The following is a 25,892-nucleotide window of genomic DNA, read 5'->3' as shown; positions in this document are numbered from 1 at the left end:
TCACAAGCCCCCCATCCCACTTTCGGTCTCTGAGTCCAGCTCCTCTAGGCCCTCACGGAAGTGGACTCACGCGGTGTTTGTCTCTTATGACGGCTCCTTTCCCTTCGCGTCATGTCCTCCGGGTTCGTCCGTGTAGTCGCGGGTGTCAGAATCTCCTGTCGGGGGCTGAATGGTTCTCCGTTGTGTGTACGCACCACATCGTGTGCATCCGCCCCCTGTCCACGGACACTGGGTTGCTTCTGCGGTTTGGCCGCTGTGAAGAATGCCGCTGTGAACGTGGGTGTGCAAATCTCTTGAAGTCCCTGATGTCATTCTTTTGAGTGTGCACCCAGACGGGATTGCTGGGTCGTGTGCTAATTCCGTTTTTAACCTTTTGAGGAACTGCCATACCATTTCATGTTAATTAACTGTTAAGTTACTTATTCTCTCTCTCTCTCTCTTCAGACAAGCACTAAAAGTGTCTGTCTTGTTCTTCAGAGTCTACACAGTACCAGGCACATAGTAGGCATTCAACAAATATCTGAATTGTTTCTTTCTTTTTATTACTTTATTACTTTTTTTTAGAAAGAGCGCACGCAGGAGAGGGGCAGAGAGAGAGAATCTTAAGCAGCCTCCGTACTCAGTGAGGAGCCCAACACAGGCTCTGTCCCACAACCCTGGCATCATGACCTGAGCTGAAATCAAGAGTTGGACACTTGGGGCGCCTGGGTGGCCCAGCCAGTTAAGCGTCCGACTTCGGCTCAGGTCAGGGTCTCATGGGTTTGTGGGTTTGAGCCCCGTGTCGGGCTCTGTGCTGACAGCTCAGAGCCTGGAGCCTCCATCAGATTCTGTGTCTCCCTCTCGCTCTGCCCCTCCCCAACTTGTGTGCTTGTGCACGTGCTGTCGCTCTGTCTCTCAAAAATAAACATTAAAAAAAAAAAAGAGAGAAACCATGTGCTGGAGTCTCTAGGGGGTCGGTCACGATGTCTGCCCTGTTCATCTGGCTGTGCCACTAGAGAGAACGGGATAAGGAAACGTGGCAGAGCATCAACGGTTGTTTTTCCGGATGTGTCTATAGTCTTCACTTGTATTGGATTTTGAAGGTTTCTAGAGATTTGACATTTTCACAGTACGAGAATGCCGGGCCGCGGACTGTAGACTGAGCTGGAGGAGCCGAGTTGGTGATCGGTGCGCGTGTGGTTCCAGGTGTGGAAGAAGAAGCTGTGTGCGGCCGTGGAGGTGGGCGACGCCGCCGAAGTGAAGCGCTGCAAGAACATGGAGGTCCTGTACGACTCCCTGCAGCTGGCACACAAGTGCATCCTGAACTCCTTCTACGGCTACGTCATGCGCAAAGGGTGGGCTCCCGGCCGAGGGCCTCACTACGCGGAGCGCGGGGGAGAGCCGGGGCGGGGGTGGGGGCGTCCGGCTGCGCTGACCCAAAGCGTCTGGACTGCCGGGGATCGGTACCACGGACGTGTTGTCGGCACGTCTTGGGCCGGAGACGGTGATTTGGCAGTTGCCAGTGTATTTACGTGACTTGGTGAATGGCATAACTTGGGGGCTGTAGAGGGTGTAGGCCGTCCTGAAAAAGCACCACGTGAGCCATGGGGGGTGTAAAGCGGTCTGAGAAGTCAGGATGGCCAGGAGTGGGGGGGTCTGAAAGCCAAGATGGATGCTCTTTCTGATGGAGATGTGCAGCCAGGTGGGTGAGGGCCTTGGGGAGAGCAGGCTGTAGAGGCCTGGCCGCCGTGGGCGGGGTCGTGAGGAGCAGCAACATGGAGGCTCTGGAGGAGAACGATGGGGTGCTGGGGTCTGTCGGGTTTGGATGAGGGGGAGGAAAGCGGGGCCGGGAGGGGCCGGCCTCTGGGCGCCCGACCTTGCGGGTGAGACCTGGTTTGGGGGCAACGAGGCGGGTGTCTGGTGGGGAGTTAGGGTGTTTGTGGGCCTGTGCTTTCCCTGAGAAGTCGGAGGATGCGCGTCAGGTCTGGGAGATGGAGAAGGCACGAGGTGGAGCTGGGGACAGAGGGAGAGGGCTCGTGGGAGGGGGGGCGGGCCACGGGACCATCTGGGCGGGTACCGAGAGAGCATGCCGCCTCCAGCCCCACACCCTGAAGCAGGGCGGAGGAGTGTCCTCGGCACGGCCCCGTGCTGCCACGGTTCCTGCCCCACTTCAGACGTCCCCTCTGTGGTGCCCTCCTGACCTCCTCTAAGGACCCTTTGTGGGGAGCCCTACCCACCCCACCCCCAGGCTGTGACTGTCTTCCTCAGGGCTCGCTGGTACTCCATGGAGATGGCAGGCATTGTCTGCTTCACGGGAGCCAACATCATCACCCAGGCGCGGGAACTGATCGAGCAGATCGGGTGAGCGCTGTGCTCTGGTCAGCTGCCGGGAGTGGACAGCCTAGGGGGGGAAGGCTGGGGGGCACAGACGGGGAGTGAGCATGTGGGCATTGTGTTTTTGGGTCCACGGCCTGGAAGGGCCTTCACACTGGGTACTTCCTGCATGGAGGCCATGGTCCAGCATCCACGTGGCCTCGTTTCTCTCTTTCTAAAGGAGGCCCTTAGAGCTGGACACAGACGGAATATGGTGCGTCCTGCCCAACAGCTTCCCTGAAAACTTTGTCATCAAGACGACCAGTGTAAAAAAACCCAAGGTGACCATCTCCTACCCTGGGGCCATGTTAAACATCATGGTCAAGGTGAGCCTGGGTCTCCAGGGAGGGCCTGCTATCTCTGGGCCTGGGTTCTTAACGTCTCTACTCTGATGGGGATTTGTGGGGGGGGGGGGGGGGCGGGGGGACTGCATCGGCTGTCACACTGGCGCATTCCCCTTCCTAACGTCACGTCACCCTGCTTGACGCCGTTCAGATTCTTCTGTAGCCTGAGAATCTATACAGAAAATGCTGTGCTCACACTCAAGTGAGTCTGTGTTCCCTGTAGGAAAGCAGCAGACTATTTCGCTTTTAAGTTTGTATTTTGAAGTAACTTCAGATCTACAGAAAAGTTTTAAAAGTAAAACGCGGGGCGCCTGGGTGGCGCAGTCGGTTAAGCGTCCGACTTCAGCCAGGTCACGATCTCGCGGTCCGGGAGTTCGAGCCCCGCGTCAGGCTCTGGGCTGATGGCTCAGAGCCTGGAGCCTGTTTCCGATTCTGTGTCTCCCTCTCTCTCTGCCCCTCCCCCGTTCATGCTCTGTCTCTCTCTGTCCCAAAATAAATAAACGTTGAAAAAAAAAATTTTTTAAAGTAAAACGCAATTTGTATATATGCTTCAGCCTCTTTCCTCTAACGTTAGTTCACATATATAAACCGTGGCACGCTTACCAGAACTAAGAAGTTCACGTTGGCGCAGCCCCATAACCAAGCCACAGTCTTTGTTTGGATTTCCCGGTTTCTCCAGGGCTCCTGTCTTCTTAGTCCCCCCAGGCTGGCAGCTCCCTGTCTTCAGTAAGCCCTGCTCAGGTGTCTTGTTGGCTGCCCCTCATTTGGGTTTGTTGTTTCTTATCATGTTTGTTGTATCTTATCAAATGAGATTATTTGCATTTTTTAAGGCACGCTAGCGATATGACCCATGTTTCATTCTTTGGCTGCATGGTGTCAGGGTCTGCGCTTCTGGTCACCGGGCACAGCTGCTGTCTCCCCGCCCTGTACTGCTGCTGGAGCGAGGCATTGAGCCTACGCCGGCGGGCAGGGGTGTCGGAGAGTCTGGCCATGTGTTAAAGCCACCAGAGCCTTGAAGAACCCTAGAGGAGATACTTGAGACTGTGCAGATGTCCTGTGTCTCCCTAATTTTCACTGGTTTGAGTGACGGTGGTTCTGCGGTGACTTTCCCCAACGGTGGCTCCCGCTTTCCCACAGTCCTGGTACATTTATTGGAATCCCTCTGTAAGGAAGCGTATCACCCCTCTTTCCACTCAGCAGTTCTCTTCGTCGTCGATATTGGTTAGACTGGGTTACAACCCAGGCCTGCCCTGGTGTTTTGTGACTCAGCTCATTCCTCCTGGGCTGTTAGGGCCTCCTTCACATTTGCCTACGTATTCCTGACACATGTCCCTGGTCTGTGGTTCGGGTTTGGGGCATTTTTAATTTAATTAATTTATTTCTTTAGCACTTTCTTACTTCTTGGTCCTGAAGGCACTCTAGCCTCATCTTGGTTATCCTAGTCCTCACCCTGGAATCCGCCATTTCTCTGAGGAACCAGGTTCTTTTTATTGGAGAGGGTATTGGAAACCAAGGTCAAGTGCAGATGCTCATTGCTGCTGGGTGTAACTGCTTCTAGCGGTTCTCAGACTGAGCTAGGAGATATGTATATGCCTGATCGCCCTGTCCACGCATGCATCTAGGTTTATTTCTCTGTGTGTGCACTTTAATTTTTTTTTTAATGTTTATTTTTGAGAGACAGAGACAGCATGAGCAGGAAAGGGCAGAGAGAGAGAGCGGGAGACCCAGAATTGGAAGCAGGCTCCAGGCTCCGAGCTGTCACTACAGAGCCAGATGCGGGGCTCGAACCCACAAGCCGTGAAATCATGACCTGAGCCGAAGTCGGACACTCAACTGACTGAGCCACCCAGGCGCCCCTGCGTGTGCACTTTAAAGTACTAAATGCAAGGGGAGCCTGGATGGCTCAGTCAGTTGAGTGGCCGATTCTTGGTTTCGACTCAAGTCATGGTCCAGGGGTTGTGGGATCACACTCCACATTGGGCTATGCACTGGGCATGGAGCCTACTTAGGATTCTCTCTCCCTCTCCCTCTCCACCCCTTTTCCCCACTCACACTCTCTGTCACACGCACGTGCGCGCGTGCTCTCTCTCTCTCTCTCTCTCCAAACATTTAAAAAACATACGTCTGTACGTAAAGGACGTGAGTCCACATCTATATGTCCAGCCCCAATCTAGGCCCCTTTCCGTTAGTCACTTCTTTCTCTTGCAGTGAGAAGCCTGTCCCTCATTTTCTCAATATGTTTATTTGTTCACTAGTGTGTGTGTAAAATTGTAAAACGGCTTCAGGATCATGCCACCGTGTGCCGTAAACTTAACCGACTACGGCACAGTGTGTGTGTATAGTTGCTACTGTCTTTAGTCTGTATTACCTCGTCACAACCAGGTTTGCCAAAGTGACTGAAGCCGGCCCTTCAGTGGGATTGTTTGTCCCAGTCTGCAGTTTCCCTTGGGGTTGCCCGACATCCTGGTTGGATGCTTTTTAATTTGCTTACAGTAAAATTCACGCTTCGTAGAGTGCAGTTCTGTGGGTTTTGAGCCACACAGGGTCCTGTTTCCACCACCGCAGAGAACATGGAAAAGTTCCACCCCTCAGAAGTTCCCGAGTGCTGCCTCTATCACCAGCCTTTCTCCCTCTCTTCCCCTAGACCCTGGCTACCTAGTGTGTTCCTTTGCAACGCTAATTCTGCCTTTTCCAGAACGTCCTGTGAATGGAAACAAGGTGTATAAGCTTCTGGGCTTGGCAGAATGTGTTTGGGTTCATCCACTTCTGGCACGTGTCACAGCTTGGCCTCTTTCTCTGGCTGAGTGGTGTCCACTGTATGGAAGAACCCCAGTTTGCTGGTCTGGTCAGTCCTCACAGGCAACTGGTCACTTCGAAGTTTGGATGGTCAGGAGTGAAGCTGCCTCCACTTCCTCTTGTTTTGCAGGAAGGCTTCACCAATGATCAGTACCAGGAGCTGACTGAGCCAGCCTCACTTACCTATGTCACCCGCTCAGAGAACAGCATCTTTTTTGAGGTTGATGGACCCTACCTTGCCATGATCCTTCCAGCCTCCAAGGAAGAGGGCAAGAAACTGAAGAAGAGGTAGGAATCCCACAGCCTTTGTGCTTGGGGAGAAAATGAATGAGATTTAACAACCCATCCGGGAAGTGGACCAGGAGGCCAGATGGGACTACTTCTGTTTCTTGACCTTTTTGTTTCAGTATGGAAAGCTGTTGCCAACACAGATCCCGCCATCTCTGCTTTCCACCTGCTAGATTCTCGTTCTACAGGCTGCAGCCTCTTATGTTGTTTTTGTGTCAGAAATATGAACCTCAGGGTGGGGAGATGTTTGCTGCCTAGTACATGCTGGAGGGTAGGGTTGGACGGAGAAGGGGAAGGTGGAGAGCCAGTGACTAACAGCCAGCATCCCAGGCCCCCATTCACCGCTGGGCTCGCCTATGATTCCAGATATGCTGTCTTCAACGAGGACGGTTCCCTGGCTGAGCTAAAGGGCTTTGAGATCAAACGCCGGGGGGAGCTGCAGCTGATTAAAATCTTCCAGTCCTCAGTGTTTGAGGCCTTCCTCAAGGGCAGCACCCTAGAAGAAGTGTATGGCTCCGTCGCCAAGGTGGCTGACTACTGGCTGGACGTGCTGTACAGTAAGGTGAGCCGCCCTCCACCTGGCCGTGAGGGCCCTGCAGGCTCCTGGCGAACAGGGTGAGTCAGGGCTGATTCTGATGAAACAGGACTTCGTAGACGGTGCCTCTCAGTCCCTCTCGGTCGGACCCTGTGCCCAGTGACAGAATGCCAGGAAGGAGGCACCTAGCATAGTGAAAGGATTTGTAAGAGAAAACTTTACCGGTGATCCCATCAGCTTCTTTGATTTTTTTTTACTTTGTAGGCCCTGTTAACGAATACGCAATTTCTACAATTTAAATGACAGTGTTGGCTTACCTTGCAACATACCTTCTCATGGGATCTATCATTATTTATGACTCTTTAGTCTGTGTTTGTCAAGTTTGCACTACTTAATTTAATCTGTAAATGTTGGGTATCATATAGGCTTTTTTCACTATTTTAATGTTTTCTAAGCGAAAGGAATACTGGGATGGATATTCTAGAACTTTTCTGGCTTCCTTTGCTTTGTGGGCTGCTGCAGCTTGAGGCATATTGTCTTGTTCTGTAGAGTTGGCCCATACATGAGAGTAAGCACCAAGAGAGAAAAACACACGAAACAGGATCCAAACAAATCTTCCAGGATGTCAGGGCTGGGGGGTCAGGGATGTGTGCACATGGGACAGCAGGGCCGGGGGGTCAGGGGTGCATGTGCACAGGTACAGATATAGCTATTTGTCCTCAGACTGCTCCGACTCCTCCCTTCTGAGTCCCATGGCTCTCCAGGGGGCTAGTGTCTCCTTTTTCCTGGCTCCTCCTTTCCCTAGTTTTCTTTTTGTTTTAGGAGAAAAATATCACTAATTCTGTCTTTCCTCTTTTTCTGTTAACTTTGGTGTCAGTAGCTCAGTAAATGTCTTTTAATGTTTTCCACATAGTTCGACAAAATGGAATTTAAGGTTTTGTGTGTGGATTTGTAGCGTTGCTACTCACTGGCATGAGACAACCGTGTTGTACCGCTGCCTTCAGCCCATCAGGCTGGAGAAGCTCGCTACTCGGGGGAGATGTCCCCGTGAGCTTGGGAGAGCGCTCTGTTCCTTCTGTGTGATCTGCTCGTTGCCTCTCCAGGCCGCGAACATGCCTGATTCTGAGCTGTTTGAGCTGATATCTGAGAACCGCTCCATGTCTCGGAAGCTGGAAGATTATGGGGAGCAGAAGTCCACGTCTATCAGCACAGCCAAGCGCCTGGCTGAGTTCCTGGGGGATCAGATGGTGAAGGACGCGGGGCTGAGCTGCCGCTACATCATCTCCCGGAAGCCCGAGGGCTCTCCAGTCACAGAGAGGTAAGGGTTTCTGGGGTTAAGGAAGGGATTCCGTACGGTCTTGGATGTTCGGGTTGGAAGCTTGAGTCTGTTATGGGACCTCTGTCCCTTTGTAGCGATGTCAGCTTCCTTGTAAAGAGCAGGATGGTCAGGAGTGGAAGACAGGGACTGGGCTTTGGTCCCCTGCAGAACCTGGGTTGTGGGGGCCTAGACTGAGGGTGCCCTGTCAGTCAGCAGGCACAGAGATGTGAGAGTGTATTGGAGCGGGGATTGCTATGATGGGAGCCATCACAGAGTTCGGTTGAGGTCTAGGGCAGGCCCTGGATCACTCACACCCTTGAGGAGACCGTTGTCACCCTGGCTGGAGAGGTCTTTCTGGCGAGCTGCACAGAATGCTCTAGCATCCGAGGCTCCATGGCACTGCCAATGCTGCAGCCTCAGCTCTCTTTACCGACAGACAGAAATGTCTTCCAGCTTCTGAAACACGTTCAGCGTGACAGCAAAGGGTTCTGTCAGACGGCATCTTCCACTCCCAGCTACGGAATCTTCGGGGTCAGCAGTGGTTCTCCTGTCACCCTGTCGCTCATCAGGCTGCTTGAACCGTGCAGGGACCGTGTGAATGGAACAGGAAAAAACTGTGTTGAGGGCATGGATTTCTAGAACAATAGGTTTTCTTCCTGCGAATCATTGTATAACCATGGCAGAATTTCCCACCAAGAGCTCAGGGACTAGAAGTGGTTCCGCGGACAAGCCTTGAGAACAGCGGGCAGATGGAGGAAGTGCTAAGCACCAACAAGAGAAAACGTTTCAAAGATGGCCACAGCAGTGCTTCCGTGACTGTTTGTGGCAGGGCCTCGTTCCTCCCGTGACACTCCTTCCCTTGCACAGAGTCTGGGCAGTCCTGTGACTTGCTGCGGCCTGTGCAATGTGGCAGAAGTGAACCCTGGTTGCAGGAGGCCTCATGCTTCTGCTCTTGCCCTTTGGCTGCCTGGTCAGCCTGCTGGGGGCTGGGGGTCCCTTGCAGAGGCAGCACCAGGTAACTGCAGCAGCTGCCACACCTGCAGGGGAGGCCACAGCGGCCACACAAGTGACCCCGGGCAGAACCACCTCAATCATAGGCTCATAAGCCAAGACAGTTACTGTTTCGATCCGTGGAGTTTGAGGTGGTTTGTAATATAGCAGTAGGTAACTGATAAAGCTAGACACGTCAGTGATCCGCGTTTTCACCTACACTAGGAAGGTCTGGAGTGGAGGGGGTGGGGAGCAAATGAATGAAACACAGCAAATATTTCCTTAAAAAGAAATTCCCAGAGTTCTAACAAAAGAAGGAATTTGGTGTAAGGCTAAAACAGATTACATGGAGAGTAAAATGCAGGATTGCTGTGTATCATTAAGAAAATGGCAACACAGGGGCGCCTGGGTGGCGCAGTCGGTTAAGCGTCCGACTTCAGCCAGGTCACGATCTCGCGGTCCGTGGGTTCGAGCCCCGCGTCGGGCTCTGGGCTGATGATGGCCCAGAGCCTGGAGCCTGCTTCCGATTCTGTGTCTCCCTCTCTCTCTGCCCCTCCCCCGTTCATGCTCTGTCTCTCTCTGTCCCAAAAATAAATAAACGTTGAAAAAAAATTAAAAAAAAAAAAAAAAGAAAGAAAATGGCAACACAGGGGCGCCTGGGTGGCGCAGTCGGTTAAGTGTCCGACTTTAGCCAGGTCACGATCTCGCGGTCCGTGAGTTCGAGCCCCGCGTCGGGCTCTGGGCTGATGGCTCAGAGCCTGGAGCCTGTTTCCGATTCTGTGTCTCCCTCTCTCTCTGCCCCTCCCCCGTTCATGCTCTCTCTCTCTCTCTCTCTCTCTCTGTCCCAAAAATAAACATTGAAAAAAAAAATTTAATACAAAAATTTTTTTAAAAATAAAAAAAAAAATTTAAATAAAAAAAGAAAATGGCAACACAGAAAGTAGGCAACTTCTGTGAACAGGCAATTTGCAAGTGAAGTTGATGGTCAGTGCATGTAAAGATGTGCAAATCCACTGTAATTGGGAAACAAGTGTGTTAATACCAGTCGTCCCACATGTACACAGCGTGGTGACAGTCACTTTGCAGAAGCCAGCAGTGCACGATGCATTAGATGGTGCCTGATTCCCCTCACAATTGAGCACGTCTGGGGATGCGTCCTGGATGATTGCCCCTGTGGTTTACATTGTGTTTAATAGCAAACGTTGGGAATGCCGTAGTGTCCCTCAATCAGAAAATGGGCAAATGTGTTTTTAATGCAGTGAAATGCTATGCGGGCATTGGAACGATTGAATCGCAGCTGCATGGTAAATGCGCGGGCTGGCACAGGCAGTCTACTTCCATCTGTATAAAATTTACAGACATGGACAACGCTCTTGTTTGTTTACACATACGTACGGACAAGAGTAGTATGGGAGCAGGTGTAGGATTGGTAAACGCCAAGACAGGGACCATGTTTATCTTTGTGAGGACAGTCAGGATTGCTGCACAGGGCCTCATCCTTGTATCTGTTTTCTCAAATGTGAAGTAAAATGGCAAGGCATGAAGTTTGATAGGACTAGGTGATAGGTGCACAGGGGTTTGTTGTGTTCTAAGTTTCTTTGTGTTTATAAAAATCACAGGAACAACTGTTTCCTCCAGTGAAAGGAAAGGTATTAACAGTTGCCCTGTAGCCTTGTTAGTGCCATGAAAACTGGCGCATTCTTTCAGGAAAGCAGATAGACCTTTCTGTATCTTACTCAATGAGTAACACTTTAGAAATGTCTAATTACATGCACGCACATGGATATGTAATTTAGGGGAGGGCTTAGGCAATAGCTCTGTTAACAGTGGTCAAACAATGCAGACCAAACGGCCACCAGTGGGGGGATCGTGCATTAATCCGTGGTATTTTAATACAGTGAAGGATTATTTGGTTATTGAATATGATAAACATTAGATATTAGCTGTAGTTTATACAAAACAATGTCATTAAATAAAAGAGGTTGCAATCTAGGTTCTAAGTCCTTATTTCCACGTGAAATACATGTACGTGGTCAACGCTGTACAGAGTTAGAGAGATTTCCGTGTTTGTGAGTTTTGTGCCTCTTTTCACCCAGGGCCATCCCACTCGCCATTTTCCAGGCGGAGCCCATGGTGAGGAAGCATTTTCTCCGGAAATGGCTTAAGAGTTCTTCCCTCCAAGACTTCGATATTCGGACAGTGAGTGCTGACTTCTGTACTGAGAAGTTTGGGAGGAGGAGTCGACAGCACAGTATCCCTGACTCGGGTCGTCGTTCTGTCTGAGTCTCCACCCTCGATGTCCTCCTCTCTGTACACAGTGGGTGAGGAAGTAGTTCCACTTAAGGACAAAACCAGAAAAACTAGTGCCGGGCAGCGCTTAGATTCTGGTGCAGGGTTCTTGTGCTGGCTCAGCCAGCTACTAACTGTCATCCTGGGAGTCCTTTCTTTAAGTGTTCTGCCTCAGTTTCCTTCTCTGTGAAATGGGTACCTCTTGCCCCAGAATTTCTAGGTGGGATAAGTATGACACAGGAAGCATTCAGTGTGGTGCTCAGTATAGAGTGGAGCACGGGGCTGCTGCTGCTTTCCTCTTACGTTTCTCCTTGTGCGCACCCAGATCCTGGACTGGGACTACTACATTGAGCGGCTAGGGAGTGCCATACAGAAGATCATCACAATCCCTGCGGCCCTGCAGCAGGTGAGGCCCCGCCCATGCAGACAGGGCCTGATGTGGCTCAGAAGCCATGGAAACCTGGGCCTGGCCCCTACTAGCAGTCAGACAAGTGATCGGTAAGTGATTGGTGTCACCTTCTTGTAGGTGAAGAACCCGGTGCCACGCGTCAAGCACCCTGACTGGCTGCACAAGAAACTTCTGGAGAAGAATGACATCTGCAAGCAGAAGAAGATCAGTGAGCTTTTTGTCCTCGAAGGCCGGAGACAGGTAGTGGGCCCAGGGCCGCCGAGCCGTGCCCGTCAGGCCTCGTGGGGGCCCCATGCTACCCAGGCTTGGATGCTCCCATTCAAGTGTCTAGAGTGTTTCTTTTCTTTTCTTTCTTCCTAAAACTGTGTACCTGACAGACAACTCTTTCCACCTGGGGCGGGGGGGGGGGTCTTCTGGCACAGGAAGCCTTGGGCCTTCTGTCAGGGAGGAGGACTGTTTTCTGTATGAATAGAGCAGTAACTGGGCTCAGGGACTCAGTGCGTCAGTGTGCCTTGGGACTCCCGTTTTCTAAACTGTGAAGTAAAAACCTGTAGAAACACTAGACAGTACTAAAGACAGTGCAATGAAGGGCTTAGCTGAAGTCAGGGGAGCCAAAAGAAAATTCTCAGCTGCTGGAAATGCAAAGTGAACTTTATTTTTACTATTGTTTTTTTCCCCACCCCCCAAAAGCACACTGTAAACTAGAGCACTGGGGGCTGGGAAGGAAAAGAGAGGACCTGTTCTCTGCAGTATTTTATTCTGTCTTACGAAAAGGAGCGAATCCCAGAGCAAACAAGGGAAAAATAGTCGTACTCGACTGATGTTTTCTATTTGACCTTTTCGCTATTAGAAATCGGAACCAGATCAGTCAGTAGATGCACATCTTTGTGTACAAGTATCTTAGCCTATTCATTTGATCCCACATGTGTATTTCTAGAGGTGGAGTTTCCTGAGAGATCGTGGTGTTTTCAGTCTCCTGGGTCTTTGCAGGTGGGCGTGGCCCAGGCTCCAGAAGGCACACAGAGCCTTGGTGCTCCGGACATGGAAGACCTCGGCCTGGCAAAGCCACCGCGCTCAGTGGTTCCTGTTGCCACCAGGAGGAAGCGCGTCCTCTGGGAGAGCCAGGGGGAGTCGCAGGACCTGGAGCTGACGGTGCCCTGGCAGGAGATCTTGGGGCCGCCTCCGGCCCTCGGGACCACGCAGGTGACACGTCGACGTGGCCGGTGGGAGGGGGCGGGGGCAGCAGCCTGGCCCGAGCTGTGGCTTGAGGTCTCCCGTGGAGTCTGCTGCGTAGCTCCGGGGCCCTGCATGGGTGAGAGGCGTCCTCACCAGAGACACCTGCGCTGGGAAGCTGTGCAGTGCAGTTGCTGTGCAAGGCTGCTTCTGCTTTACCGCGTGCCCCTGGGTTGCGTTGACTGCCCCCTCTTCCTGACTTGCTTCACCGTCTGCCCTAGGAAGAGTGGCTGGTCTGGCTCCGATTCCACAAGAAGAAGTGGCAGCTGCAGGCCCGGCAGCGCCTGGGTCGCAAGAAGAGGCGGCGTCTGGAGGTGGCAGAGGGCGACCCTCGGCCTGGGGCTGTCCGCGACAGGCCTGCCACCGGGCTGGGGGGCTTCTTGCGAAGAGCCGCCCGCAGCATTTTGGACCTTCCGTGGCAGATCGTGCAGGTGCAGACTGCCATCAGTTTGGGGGGTGGGATGCCCCCCAAGGGCAGCATCACAGCCGATGGGAAGGGGTGTCCGGCCGGCTCACGATCCTGGGGACCCTCCGTTACTTTTGTGCCCTGCGATTGGGGCTGGTGCCGGAGAGCACTCAGGAGTGTGAGCACGGTTTGTGTCGAGGTGACACGTGGTCTGCTCTCTCCGTTCCAGATCAGTGAGACCAGCCAGGCCGGCTTGTTCAGGCTGTGGGCCGTCATCAGCAGTGACTTGTACTGCATCAGGCTGAACATCCCCCGCCAGTTCTATGTTAACCAGCGGGTGGCTAAAGCCGAGGAGGGGCCTTCATACCGCAAGGTACGGGGCAGCAGATGCTGCTGGTCACTGTGGTCAGCTGTCTGCTCCGCCTCTGAGGTGGTGTCCCCAGCGATGAGGGAGCCGCATAAAGGATGGGGCTTTGTGGACGCAAAAGCCTGGTGAGCTGTGACGCTGAGCCGGGTGTGCTGGAGCACCTTCTTGGGGTGCTGTGAGGAGTGAAACGGTGTCTGTGGAGCACCGGGCACAGAGCGAACGCTCAGGGGCTGGAGTTGCCGGTGTCCTGGGGGCGCCATCCTCTTACGTCCGATGTCTGTGTAGCAGGGGAGGGACGAGGGGGACGTGTGTCAGTGGCTGGAGTCTGTTTCCATAGGCGCTTCTCATGTTAGCAGCCTCCCTGGACAGACTTCTCACGCCTCAGGGTTCCCTTGGTGAAAGCGTGCGGTTCAGTGGCTTTCCGTGCGTCCCGTCCTGCAGCCTCTGCCACAGCCAGTCCTCGAGCGTTTTATCTCCCTCAGAACAAACTGGGACCCTTTGCAGATCGTCCCCTCCCCCAGCCTGGCTCACCACCGTTCCCTTGACACCCGGGTTCTGCCTGTAGGTTAGCCTGTCGTGGAGTCTGGCTAGTTTAGTTCTGCCCAAAGCTCGTGTACTGAGGCTGTCGTGCGCATTTCTCAGTGGGTGCTGGGACGCGCGGAATGCGCCGACGTCTAGTTGCGACGAGATGTGGGAGTTTGTAACTGAGACTAGACTGCAGAGGCTTTCTGGAGAAGGTGGGACTCTGCCCCCACCAGGATTCAGGGGCGTGCGGCCCTGGAAAGGGCGGGGCGCGTGAAGGCGGAGAACAGATGGTCTGGGATTCCTGTCGCTTTCCTGGATGCGATGCCGCATTGTAACCTCGGAGAACACTTTTTCTGTGGGGAGGTTTTCCCTTTGGGTGCCCTGCTCTGCTCCGCTCTCTGGCTCCCCCACACCCGTCCTCTGACTGGCAGACAACAGGAAAACAACCTGGGGACACCTGCTCCCCTCACTGCCCCAAAGCTCCTCTGCTTTTCATAAGCCACAGGCTGCTTTTTGAACCTACAGCCCCAGCTTCCAGGTTTAGTTTTACCCGTGAGGAGAGACGGGCTCTGAGGGGCTCAGGTGTGGCTGCGGCTGCACAAGCCCTAGGACTGTTTAAGGGATGCACGGAGTATGCGAGTTCAACAGACGTCACCGGTGAGCCTTGTGACCAGGCTGGCGCGCTGCGCTGTTTCACCAGGTCAGTCGAGTGCTTCCTCGCTCCAACGTGGTCTACAACCTCTACGAGTACTCGGTGCCCGAGGACATGTATCAGGAACACGTCAACGAGATCAATACTGAATTGTCGGCCCCAGACATCGAGGGCGTGTACGAGACACAGGTGATCATCCTCCCAGCTGGATGGGATGGAGGAAGCAAAGTTGCGAATGGCGTGGACGGGCTAGCAGCCCGGCTCTGGGCCGCCCTCCCGGTGAACTCCAGCAACGAGTCTGCTGAGGACACGCGGGCTGTGGCCTCACCCTGCCCTGTCCACCCCTCTCCCAGGTTCCGTTATTGTTCCGGGCCCTGGTGCAGCTGGGCTGCGTGTGTGTGGTCAATAAACAGCTGGTGAGACACCTTTCAGGCCGAGAGGCAGAAACCTTTGCTCTCGAGCACCTGGAGATGCGCTCTCTGGCCCAGTTCAGCTACTTGGAACCAGGTAGGACGTGTGCCCGCTGCCTTGGCCCGGCCCGGCCCGGCCCGGCCTCCCACGCACGTCGGGGTGACGGCCGTGTTGCCCTGCAGGGAGCATCCGCCACCTCTACCTGTACCACCACGCGCAAGGCCACAAGGCGCTCTTTGGTCTGTTTGTGCCCTCCCAGCGCAGGGCGTCTGTGTTCGTGCTGGACACCGTGAGTTCCTGGCGAGGGGCTCGGGGAGGGACAGGCCCCTGGGCGGGACGGGCCTCTGCCCCCGGTGCCTGTGGTGACGGCTTTTGAAGTGGAGCCACAAAGGGGTCCCTGCGGCAGCACCTGCGTGGGGAGAGGGCTGACACGGCCCCCGCTGTCCAGGTGCGAAGCAACCAGATGCCCAGCCTCAGCGCCCTGTACACCGCCGAGCACAGCCTCCTGATGGAGAAGGTGGGCCCCGAGCTCCTGCCTCCCCCCAAACACACTTTTGAAGTTCGGGCTGAAACCGACTTGAAAACCATCTGCAGAGCCATCCAGCGCTTCCTGCTGGCCTACAAGGTGAGTGGGGTGGGGCTTCTGTGTGTGAGCCCCTCCCCCCAACGCCCCCTCCCCGCCAGCCGCTTGCTTCCCTTACGTCCAGGAGGAGCGCCGTGGGCCCACACTCATCGCTGTTCAGTCCAACTGGGAGCTGAAGAGGCTGGCTGGCGAGGTGCCCGTCCTGGAGGACTTCCCGCTGGTGCCGGTCCGCGTGGCTGATGGGGTCAGCTATGGAGTCCTGGACTGGCAGCGCCTCGGTGCCCGGCGCATGATCCGCCACTACCTCAACCTGGACACCTGCCTGTCCCAGGCCTTCGAGATGAGCAGGTGAGGGCAGTGGAGGGCATCTCTCCGTTTCTGGGCTCTGGCTGTTCCCGGTTCGTCCGTCCCTTCCCTGGGGCTGACCCCGTGCCCTCTGCAGGTACTTCCACATCCCCATTGGGAACCTGCCCGAAGACATCTCCACCTTCGGCTCCGACCTCTTCTTTGCCCGCCACCTGCAGCGCCACAACCACCTGCTCTGGCTGTCCCCCACGGCGCGCCCTGACCTGGGCGGCAAGGAGGCCGACGACAATCGCCTCGTCATGGAGTTCGACGACCAGGCCAGCGTGGAGATCAACTGTCCGGGCTGCTACTCTACGCGTAGGTGCTTGAGGCACCGGGGGTCCCCGGCTGCTGGCGTTTCCGCCACGCATTGCCATTCTGTGGTGGCGGGAACGCCCAGTGGCGGATGCTCCGCGCTCGGCCGTGACAGTGGGGGCACTGAGCCTGCAGCAGCATCCGTGGGTGTGGGACGAGCGGGGCTGGGCTCTTTAGTCGCTCAGTGACAGGCTTGTCAGCCAGCCCGGCTGCCCCGGGAGCGGTGTGTTTCCTGAGGTAGCACTTGCTGCAGTCGGCCCACGGGCACCACAGGGGTGTCTCTGTGTGCAGTGTGCGTGGAGCTGGACGTCCAGAACCTGGCCGTCAACACCATCTTGCAGTCCCACCACATCAATGACATGGAGGGGGCTGACAGCGTGGGCATCAGCTTCGACGTGATCCAGCAGGCCTCCCTGGAGGACATGATCACCGGCAATCAGGCCGCCGGCACCCCGGCCAGCTACGATGAGACGGCCCTCTGCTCCAGCACGTTCAGGTGCCCTGAGAGCACAGCCTGGCCTCTTGTTCGTGTGCCCAGTCCTCTCCCTAGGCAGGATGGCTGGGCTTGGGATTTAGAAGGAACATCAGAAACCTATTTATCCTCTGCCCTCGTTTTGGAAAACTAAGAGCTGAGACATTGTCACTGGGGCTTCTCTCCCCCAGGGCGGCAGAACCAGCACCCCATATGGGGCCAAGCTCTTTCCTCCAGTCGCTGGGCTTTGCAGCCCTCCGGGCACCATTCTGGCCCCTTCCTGTGGCCATTGGTGTGTTGTAGGCGTTGAGTGCAGAGTGAGGCCTGAGGGCGCACATGAGGGCCCAGCGATAGGGTTTGGACAGTGAGGAGAGGGGGCAGAGGTGACAGCACGACAGGGGGAAGCTGGTATCAGGGACGAAGGGCCACCCTCCATGGCTTTCTTCCAGGATCCTGAAGAGCATGGTGGTGGGCTGGGTGAAGGAGATCACACAGTACCGCAATATCTACGCTGACAACCAGGTGATGCACTTTTACCGCTGGCTCCGGTCCCCATCCTCGCTGCTGCACGACCCCGCCCTGCACCGCACGCTCCACAACATGATGAAGAAGCTCTTCCTGCAGTGAGTGCTGCCAGCGGCTTGCTCCAGGCCCTGCTGACCCCAGCCCCCCCCCCCCCCCCAGTCCCCAAATCCACAGGAATGGCCGGCCGACGCCCCGGGCTAGTGGTCCATGGCGGTAAAGGTCCCAGGGAGTGCTTAGCTGCTGTCCCAGCCTGCTCAGCATCCTGCACAGGTGTGCCGTGTGCTGGGGTCTTTCTGCGTCCTGTTGGCACAAGTCCTCATGCCCTGTGTGTGTGTTCTGCACCTGTAGTTAAGAGCAGATATTGGAGACCCATGTGTGGATGTATCATCCTAATGGGCACTCGGGCTGCTTCCAGAACTCAGGCTGTTACAGATCACCAAGCAAGAATGGCCTTGTGCCCAAGGTCACAGGAACACATCTCTGGAATAATCTCTAGCAAAAGCACTGGTGCAGGTTTGATAGATCTCTTGACTGGATAGGAAAACGCTAATTTGATTCTTAGCGACAAAGCGCTGTCCGTGGAAGTTGTACAGTTGTTTGTGTGTCCAACAGAGACTGAGAATGTGTGTCCGCAGCCCCACCAGCACGGCAGGCACTGGGGCCGGCCTCGTGTGGTGAAGTGCTAACCCAGTGTACTCTTGCTCTGCAGTACTCATAAGTGAATTTGAACTTTCTTTTTATATCCTTTGTCCATTTTTCTGTAGTTCTGTTGTTTTTTTCCTCATTGATTTATATGAGTTGTTTCTACGTAACAATTAGCCATTTTTGTGTGATGTGGTAGCATGTTTTCTCCTGTTTTTGATTCTCTTTGGCTTTGTTTATGAAAGAAACAAGTATTTGTTTTGCCCTGAGAAATCTTCACTCTGTTGGGTCTGGATTTCAGGCATATTTAGAATAGCTTTTTCGTTTAGGATCCTTAGCTTGTTTTCCCATGATGTCTCGTGGTGTCCTCTGTGGCATCGCGACTGGTGATTGTGACCTTGGTCTACAGGCTCATCGCTGAGTTCAAGCGCTTGGGGTCCTCTGTCGTCTATGCCAACTTCAACCGCATCATCCTCTGCACGAAGAAGCGGCGGGTCGCAGACGCCATTGCCTACGTGGAGTACATCACCAACAGGTGTTTACATTTCTAGAATTCTGCCTTCCTTTGTGTTCTGGTCTGGTGTCCTTTCCCTTCTGCTGAGGGACTTCCTGTAAATCACTCGTAGCATGGATCTGTTCGTAATGAATTCTTTCTGCCACTGGATGTCCAAAGAAGCCTTTATTTTACCTTTATTTTTGGGAGATCTCGTTGCTGGTATAGAATTATAGTTAGATCTGTTTTGAAAGTTTTATTTCTCTCTGTGTTTCTTTTTGGGTAATTTCCTTTGTTGTGTCCTTAAAGTTGCTAATCCTTTCCTGCAGTGTTTAGTCTGCCGTTCATCCCGTCCAGGGTGGTTTTCCTCTCACGTGTCTGTAAGCCTAGCTGGGTCTTAGTATTCCTAGAGTCTGCTGAGTCTGCTCTGTCTTTCCTCTAGCTTTATGACTAGAATCCGGGGTCAATAACCATTTCAGTGTCCTGCTTTGCTCAGTAAGACACTTGTGTCCGTTCTGATTTGTATTCAGTGGTAGGTTTTTCTCCCGATTCCGCATTGCCTGGGAGCCTGGTGATACCGCAGTGGATGTCGGCAGTTGTGAACACATGTGAATGCCTTGTCTCATGGATACCTTGGCGTTTTATTCTTCTGTAGATGTTCTAGAGCTTTCTTACTTGGAAACACATTGGCCTTTTGAGCATTTTTTGTGATTTATAGGTAGGCTGGGCCAGAGCCATGTTTAGTCTAGAGCTCACTGTTGCTCACTGGTGAAGCAAGATTGCTATGAGTGCAGCCCTGGGCACCTTGTGAGTCCTGAGGCTCTCAGACAGCGGTGGGAGCGGGCACTCAGCGGTCCTTGTCCCTGCTCTGTGTAGTCTCCTTGCACACAGAGGGGCTCTTACTTCTCTGGTCCCTCAGCACGGGTCCCTGCCGCTCCCTCTTGCTTGGTGCAGAAGTCGCCTTAGCGTCGGGTTTATCACGTCCTCTGGAAAGTTGGAGGGCTGATATAGTTTGAATCCACCGTAAGTTTTTGTTAAGAAGTGAAAGGTAAGCAGGTACGAAAATAAAAGGAGAGTGGAGAAAAAAATGATTTCATGTAAGCAGTTTCTATTTGGCTTCTTTTCAGCGTCCATTCTAAAGAGATCTTCCATTCCTTGACGATTTCTTTCTCTCGGTGCTGGGAGTTTCTTCTCTGGATGGATCCCTCTAACTATGGTGGAATCAAAGGAAACGTCCCATCTAGTATTCACTGTGGACAGGTAAGATGTCACAGTCTGGAGAGCCCAGGCTGGGGTCTGAGACAGCTTTGGGGCCCGTCTTTGTCTCTTTGCACATGTTTGGTGCTCATGGGTCCGGCGCCTGGCCCAGTTCTGGGCCCCATCCTGCAGCCGTTCCCGCAAGAGCGTGCTGCCCCCGGGGGGATCTGTGAGGGAAGAGGTGAGCAAATGGGCAGATGGGGAACGTGCAGCACTGGCAATGGTAGGGGCTGAGGGAGGGCAGAGAGCGGGCTGTGGGGCAGGGGGCTGACTTAGGTGGGACCGTCACAGAGGCCTCTAAAGAGGGGACAGGCAAGCAGGAAATGAAGAACTGGGCCGGGGGTGCAGTGTCAGCGTAGCCATGACAACAGAGCAGGGCTGGGTGGGGGTCACGGGTAGCACAGAGCAGCCAGGAAAACAACTGGAACATCGTACGGTTCCTGCCACAGGCAGCCTCCTTGGGCCCAAAGGCCGAGTTGGAGTCTTGGCTTTTAGTGACAAAGAGACTCTGAGCAGGAGCACGTCAGGGCCTCCACTAGGGCCCCGTGTTGTCGACAACAGCGTAGGAGATCAAGGCTTCAGTAGAAGCCCAGTTAGCATCAGCCCAGGGGAGGGTGGGGGGCAGGGTGGAGTCTGGGAGAAGGACTTGGGTGGGTTTTGAAGGTGGAGTGTACAAGCCAATGGAATGGATGGAGGTGACACCTGGGGGTGTGGGTGCACCCAGGGGTGTGGAGCCACGCGTCTATGATAAGATGGATGGGGCAGGAGAGCACGTGTAGGGTGAGAGGAGCCAAGCCTGGCCAGGGTGTGTGGCGTGTGCACAAGGTCCGGCCGTCCTCAGTGCTGGGACAGGAGGTCTGTGGAGACCTCGATGGGAGGGAAGTGCAGGTATCGTAGCTGCATCAGGAGAAGGCAGTGGATGCTGCTTGAAGGGCGTGGGGGATGCCGGAGTTCACACGTTGACGTGGAAGGCGCCACTGAGAGGGGAATTTGGTCATGCGGGAGATATCTGCAGTAGGGCCCCTCGGGTAGGATTGTCACCGTCCCAGGACGTGTGGGATTCAGACAAGAGATCTAGTCACCCAAGGTCACCCACTCGTGAATCTTCCCTACCTGGGAGGTGGGAGTTAAAGAATTCTGAAGTGAATTCACTGGAAGAACAAAGTGAGAATCACGATCAGCATTTGCCGGGTACACACCGGGTGCGTTACCTAAGCAGCTTCATCTCCTAAGTGGCCTCGTCCTTAGAGCCATCCTGCGGGACTTTGACTCAGGCTCAGGGATGTGGAACGACTCGATGAGCATCTCACGAGGCACAAGGGGTCAGTAGACCCAGGTGTAGAATGACTCAGGTGTGTTGCGTCTGTGTTACAGCAAGACTCCCAAAAAGAAGGCAGAGAAGAGGAGGAGGAGGAGGAGGAGGAGGAAGGTGGGGAGGAAGAGGAGGAGGAGGAAGGTGCCCAGGAGCCCGACGTGGAGGACATGCTGGAAAACAACTGGAACATCGTGCAGTTCCTGCCACAGGCAGCCTCCTGCCAGAGCTACTTCCTCATGATCGTTTCGGGTGAGCCGGCCCGCTAGCTTGCGTCGGAGTCTGGCGGTGGGAGTAATGTGGCTCTGGCGTGTTTGCATAGCAAGGAGGTAAAGGGGAAGTCAAGTCTGGTGGGCGTGCACTGGCTGCTCCGGCCTCGCGGGGCTGGACCGCTGTCCTCTGCCCTGGGGCGTGTCCGCAAGTCCCAGGACTTGCGTGTGCACACAGAGCAAGTAAAAGTAAACACCAAGTACAGAAGGTTGGAAACTTCCTGAATCAGTTGCCCACTGGCCGGTCTTTGAGGCTCAACTTCTGTGTCAGAATCTTCTGTATCTGACTCGGGTCTAGAGGTGCAGTGTTAATAAAGGTTCGGTGTTTACAAACCAGGGTGTCTGAGATCACATGCACACAAAGTGTATACATTACACTCTGTCACACAGAGCTCGTCATTAGGGGACAGCAGGTGGCGAGGGCTGGGAACACCACTCAGACCTAGCGATGTGCGGCCACAGCGGTGGTTTCGTTTATAACTGCATGTGTGCTCGCCCTTGAGTCTCTCTCTACTTCTCTTTTGAAACTCCTGGGGGGCTACCTCAGAAGGCGTGCCGACACCAGGAGCCTAGACTTGTGTTTGTTATGAGCCATGTTTTGTCACTGTGTCACTGTGCGGCAGGAAGGTTGGTGAGTGTGGCTTACACGGCACTCTCCCTACTAAGGTGCACTTGGACTTGGGCCTCAGTAAGTGCCCTGCTTATTCCCATTTTTCCAATTGATTTTGGCTCGTCCAAATGCAGCCAAGAGTCACGACTAGTAATGATATTTCAGCCCAGGCTGGCTGGAGGTCTGACCGGCCACAGGGCCCCCTGGGTCCTGACTCTCAAGGCCTGTGGCCTGTCTCTGCAGCATACATTGTGGCCGTGTACCACAGCATGAAGGAGGAGCTGAGGCGCAGTGTCCCGGGGAGCACCCCCCTGCGGAGGAGGGGGCCCAGCCAGCTCTCCCAAGAGGCCCAGGCGGTGGCCGGAGCCCTTCCTGGTGAGCACCCCCTTGCTGCCTGAGGCCACCCCTCTGTCCCTAGAACCTGAGCCCTCTGCTCTGGGGGTCCCCGTGTCCTTCCCTTAGTGTCCTTATCGCTGCAAAATGGGGAGCATGTGCCGCATCCCTTTCCTTCCCAGGAGTGATCACCTTCTCTCAAGATTACGTGGCAAATGAACTCACTCAGAACTTCTTCACCATCACTCAGAAGATTCAGAAGAAAGTCACGGGTTCCCGGAACGCCACTGAGCTCTCAAAAATGTTCCCTGTCCTCCCTGGTTCTCACTTGCTGCTCAATAACCCTGCGCTGGAGTTCATCAAATACGTGTGCAAGGTGAGGCCGCGACACGTGTGCGGGGCAGAGACGCTTAACGCTAATGCGAGCACTCACGAGAGTGTCAGTGTGTGTGGGAAGCGAGGGTGCCAGGAGTACAATCTTGTTGATTCCACGAACTCTCACTGCTCATTCCTTGCATCTGCTGTGTGAGGCATTTGGGGCTAGAAGTGGGAGGAGACCAGAGCCCCCCCTGTCCTCACGGAGCCTGTGCTCCAGTGAGGGCGAGGACAAGTCAGTCGGGGACAGGTGAGCCCAGAGAGGGGAGGCGGGCTGAGGTGGCCTCGGAAGGGCAGGGTAGATGAGGAAGTTGGGGCCTGAGACCCCATTGAGCAGGAGGGTCCAGCCGTGTGTGGACCTGAAGAAGAACCTGAGGGTGCAAAGGCCCTGGGGTAGGGTGGTCTGGGGCTGCTGGTGAGAGGCACCTGCTGAGTGGGCGAGCTGTGAAATGGCGGTGCTTGTGGATCTGGTGGGGCCAAGGGCCGAGACCAGGAACAGTCTCCCACATGAGCAGGCTGTGGTGAAATCACAGAGGAGAGCTTGCTCGGATGCTAAAGGCTTTCTGGGAAAGGCGGGCGGAGTCGGCGATGGGATAATATTACCAGATGGCGGCTGTGCAGGTGTCACCCCTCAGAGAGCACTTTCCTGGGCATTCAGTTACAGGATGCTTCAGGATCAGGTGACTTCTGGTTGTGGTGCAGAAATAGTTTAGTTTGCCATTTTATTCTTCTGTTAGACTCCAGGGTTTTTGAAATTTATTTTTACTCAGGTATAGTTTACGTACGGTGAGATTTCACCATTGTGGGTGTGTGTTCTGTGAGTTGTGGCAGAGGCAGGATGCAGGGCATTTCACCGTTCCGCAAACATCGCACCCACCCCTGCCACGCGCTGATCTGTCTGTCCGATGTCCGTGCACTCTCTAAAGTTGACCCAGTCACGTTCGGTCTGTGCAGTGAGTTGTTCAAGCTTTCACAGAGCGATGGGGCTGTGCTGCGGGCAGGTTCAAACGGTCTCCACCTGAGCTAACTCCCCCCGAACCACCGATCTGCCCTTGCACGGCCACCTCTTCCAGAATCCCACGTTGTGGATTATGTGGCCGGTTAGGTCTGGCTCCTTTCACGGCACACACAGAGTGTACATGCGGTCCTCCACGCGGTCGCGAGTTGGGGAGGTGCAGAGAGGGAGAGGGGGACAGAGGGAGAGGAGGGGCACAGAAGAAATAAAGCGGGCTCTGTGTGGATTGGAACCCACAAACCATGATATCATGACTTGTGCTGAAGTTGGACACTCAACCAACTGAACCACCTAGGTATCCCTAGAATCATTTTAATCTATAGATTAACTTAGGGAGAATTAACATCTTGGGTTTTTTTTTAATGTTTATTTATTTATTTTGAGAGAGAGCGCAGAAGCACAAGGAGGGGAGGGGCAGGTGAGAGAGAATCCCAAGCAGGCTCTGCACTGTCAGTGCAGAGCCCGACGTGGGACTCACACTCACGAACATGCGATCATGACCTGAGCTGAAATCAGGGGTCCAATGAACGCTTAACCGACTGAGCCACCTGGGCACCCACAACATCTTAGTGTTGAGACTCCTGATTCATGAACCACTGTCTCTTTCCATTTATTTAGGTCGCCTCTGATTTTCTTCATCAGTGTTTGGGGTTTTCAGTATTTGCACCTAAGGTTTTCAGGCTGTTTGGTGCCATCGTAATAGCACTGACTTTTTAAAACTTCAGTTTCCGGTTGTTCACTGCTAATATGTAGAGATACATGGATATTTGTATCTTGTGTCGCATCTTTTTTGTCCATTCGTTTATCAGTGGACATTTGGGTGGCTTCCATAAGTTGGCTATTGTAAAAAATGCTGCAGTAAACACAGGGGTGCGTATATCTTTTTGAATTAGTGTTTGCTTATCCTTTGAGTAAATACTCAGTAGTGGAATTGTTGGATCATAGCGTAATTTTATTTCTAACTTTTTGAGGAACTTCCATACTGTTCTCCAGAGTGGCTACACCGGTTTGCATTCCCAGGGATAGTGTAAGAGAGTCCCTTTTCTTCACATCGTCACCGACACGTGTTATGTCTTGTGTTTTTTATTTTGCCCATTCTGGCAGCTGTGAGGGGATACGTCGTTGTGATTTTGGTTTGTATTTCCCTAATGACGAGTGACGTTGAGCATCTTTTCATATGTCTGATGTCCATCTGGACATGACACTGATTTTTAAATATTAATCCAGCCTTGCTTGTATTCTTGGAGTAGATCGCACTTGGTTGTGACGTGTCGTCCTTTTTACACGGTGGTGGGTTCGATTTGCTGGTATTGTTGAGGATTTTTGAGTGCACGTGATGGGGGCTGGTCTGCTGTTTTCTTGTGCTGTCTTTGGTATCAGGATGATGATAGCCTCATAAACGAGCTAGAAGTGTTTTCCCTTTTGTGTTTCCTGGAAGATACTGTGTAGGATACTTTTTTTTTTGCTTAATGTTTGGTAAATTTACCAGTGAAATCTTTTCTCTTTGTTTTCCTCTTTAATTCAATCCAGTTTTTTTTTTTTTTTTTATAATGGAGATATATAAACTATACGTTTTAAGCAAACAGCTTCATACTAACAGGCCGTCGCTCCTCATTATACATACTTGCAAATTTACCTGCTTGCCGAAATCTACTCGTCTCACTGGATGGGGTGGCGGGCTTCGAATCTGACCATAAATAGTTCTCCCAAAAATGTCTTCTAAGAGGGCTTTGGTTCTGTGGTGTTCTTGGTGTTGAGCTGGGACAGTAGAGTTTCAGGGGTGGGAGGGACCTCTGAAGAGGTCTGTCCTGTCCTGTCCTCTCCATTATGGACAAAAGGAGGAGACACCTCACCTGTGGTTCTGCAGGCACCACCACGAGAGCCAGGCTTCCCAGCGGGCTCCGGGCTGGCACGGGAACCCCCACCGTCGGGGCTGAGAGCACGCACTCTGCCGATGAGACCGTGCGGCCCCGCAGATTTAGGACTTCCTGTCCTTGAGGAGGAGGGGGCCAGGAAGGACGACAGGAAGAGCCCGTAGTGCCCCCGTCCCCCGGAGCTGACGGAAACCTGCTCGCAGGGCCGCACTGAGGAAGCCCCCCTCACTTCCAGCGGGAGAAGGAGGGCGCGGTGCTGAGACGCTGCAGCCTGAAGAGTCCGCTGCAGGCTTTTCCGCTCCCGATAGAGACCGGCCCGCGAGGCCATCACTGATGCTCTGTTCTTTGTAGGTTCTGTCTCTGGACACGAACATCACGAACCAGGTGAACAAGCTGAACCGGGACCTGCTGCGCCTGGTGGACGTTGGCGAGTTCTCAGAGGAGGCCCAGTTCCGAGACCCCTGCCGTTCCTACGTGCTCCCTGAGGTCATCTGCCGCAGCTGTAACTTCTGCCGGGACCTGGACCTATGCAAAGAGCCCTCCTTCTCTCAGGTGGG

At 53.9% G+C, this 25,892-nt stretch overlaps 1 protein-coding gene across 1 annotated transcript in view; it reads left to right on the top strand.

Moving 5' to 3' along the window:
* Positions 1-25,892, top strand: part of POLE (DNA polymerase epsilon, catalytic subunit) — a 45,768-nt gene that overhangs the window by 17,784 nt on the left and 2,092 nt on the right. Inside the window, exons 21-46 of the mRNA XM_030336552.1 lie at positions 1,186-1,334; positions 2,248-2,340; positions 2,534-2,678; positions 5,623-5,780; positions 6,147-6,342; positions 7,419-7,633; positions 10,720-10,822; positions 11,238-11,318; positions 11,439-11,561; positions 12,312-12,524; positions 12,776-12,985; positions 13,190-13,333; positions 14,553-14,693; positions 14,858-15,011; positions 15,098-15,204; positions 15,364-15,540; positions 15,623-15,846; positions 15,941-16,161; positions 16,450-16,654; positions 17,080-17,253; positions 18,207-18,332; positions 19,418-19,550; positions 20,922-21,111; positions 21,982-22,113; positions 22,254-22,447; positions 25,687-25,887. Of these exons, the coding sequence (XP_030192412.1) occupies positions 1,186-1,334; positions 2,248-2,340; positions 2,534-2,678; positions 5,623-5,780; positions 6,147-6,342; positions 7,419-7,633; positions 10,720-10,822; positions 11,238-11,318; positions 11,439-11,561; positions 12,312-12,524; positions 12,776-12,985; positions 13,190-13,333; positions 14,553-14,693; positions 14,858-15,011; positions 15,098-15,204; positions 15,364-15,540; positions 15,623-15,846; positions 15,941-16,161; positions 16,450-16,654; positions 17,080-17,253; positions 18,207-18,332; positions 19,418-19,550; positions 20,922-21,111; positions 21,982-22,113; positions 22,254-22,447; positions 25,687-25,887 (4,209 nt within the window). The remainder of the gene's footprint in view (positions 1-1,185; positions 1,335-2,247; positions 2,341-2,533; positions 2,679-5,622; positions 5,781-6,146; positions 6,343-7,418; positions 7,634-10,719; positions 10,823-11,237; positions 11,319-11,438; positions 11,562-12,311; positions 12,525-12,775; positions 12,986-13,189; positions 13,334-14,552; positions 14,694-14,857; positions 15,012-15,097; positions 15,205-15,363; positions 15,541-15,622; positions 15,847-15,940; positions 16,162-16,449; positions 16,655-17,079; positions 17,254-18,206; positions 18,333-19,417; positions 19,551-20,921; positions 21,112-21,981; positions 22,114-22,253; positions 22,448-25,686; positions 25,888-25,892) is intronic.

This window comes from Lynx canadensis, chromosome D3 (assembly GCF_007474595.2).
Source record: "Lynx canadensis isolate LIC74 chromosome D3, mLynCan4.pri.v2, whole genome shotgun sequence".
NCBI lineage: Eukaryota > Metazoa > Chordata > Mammalia > Carnivora > Felidae > Lynx > Lynx canadensis.
Note: the sequence above shows the minus strand (reverse complement) of the source record. Positions and strands in the feature narration are given on the sequence as shown.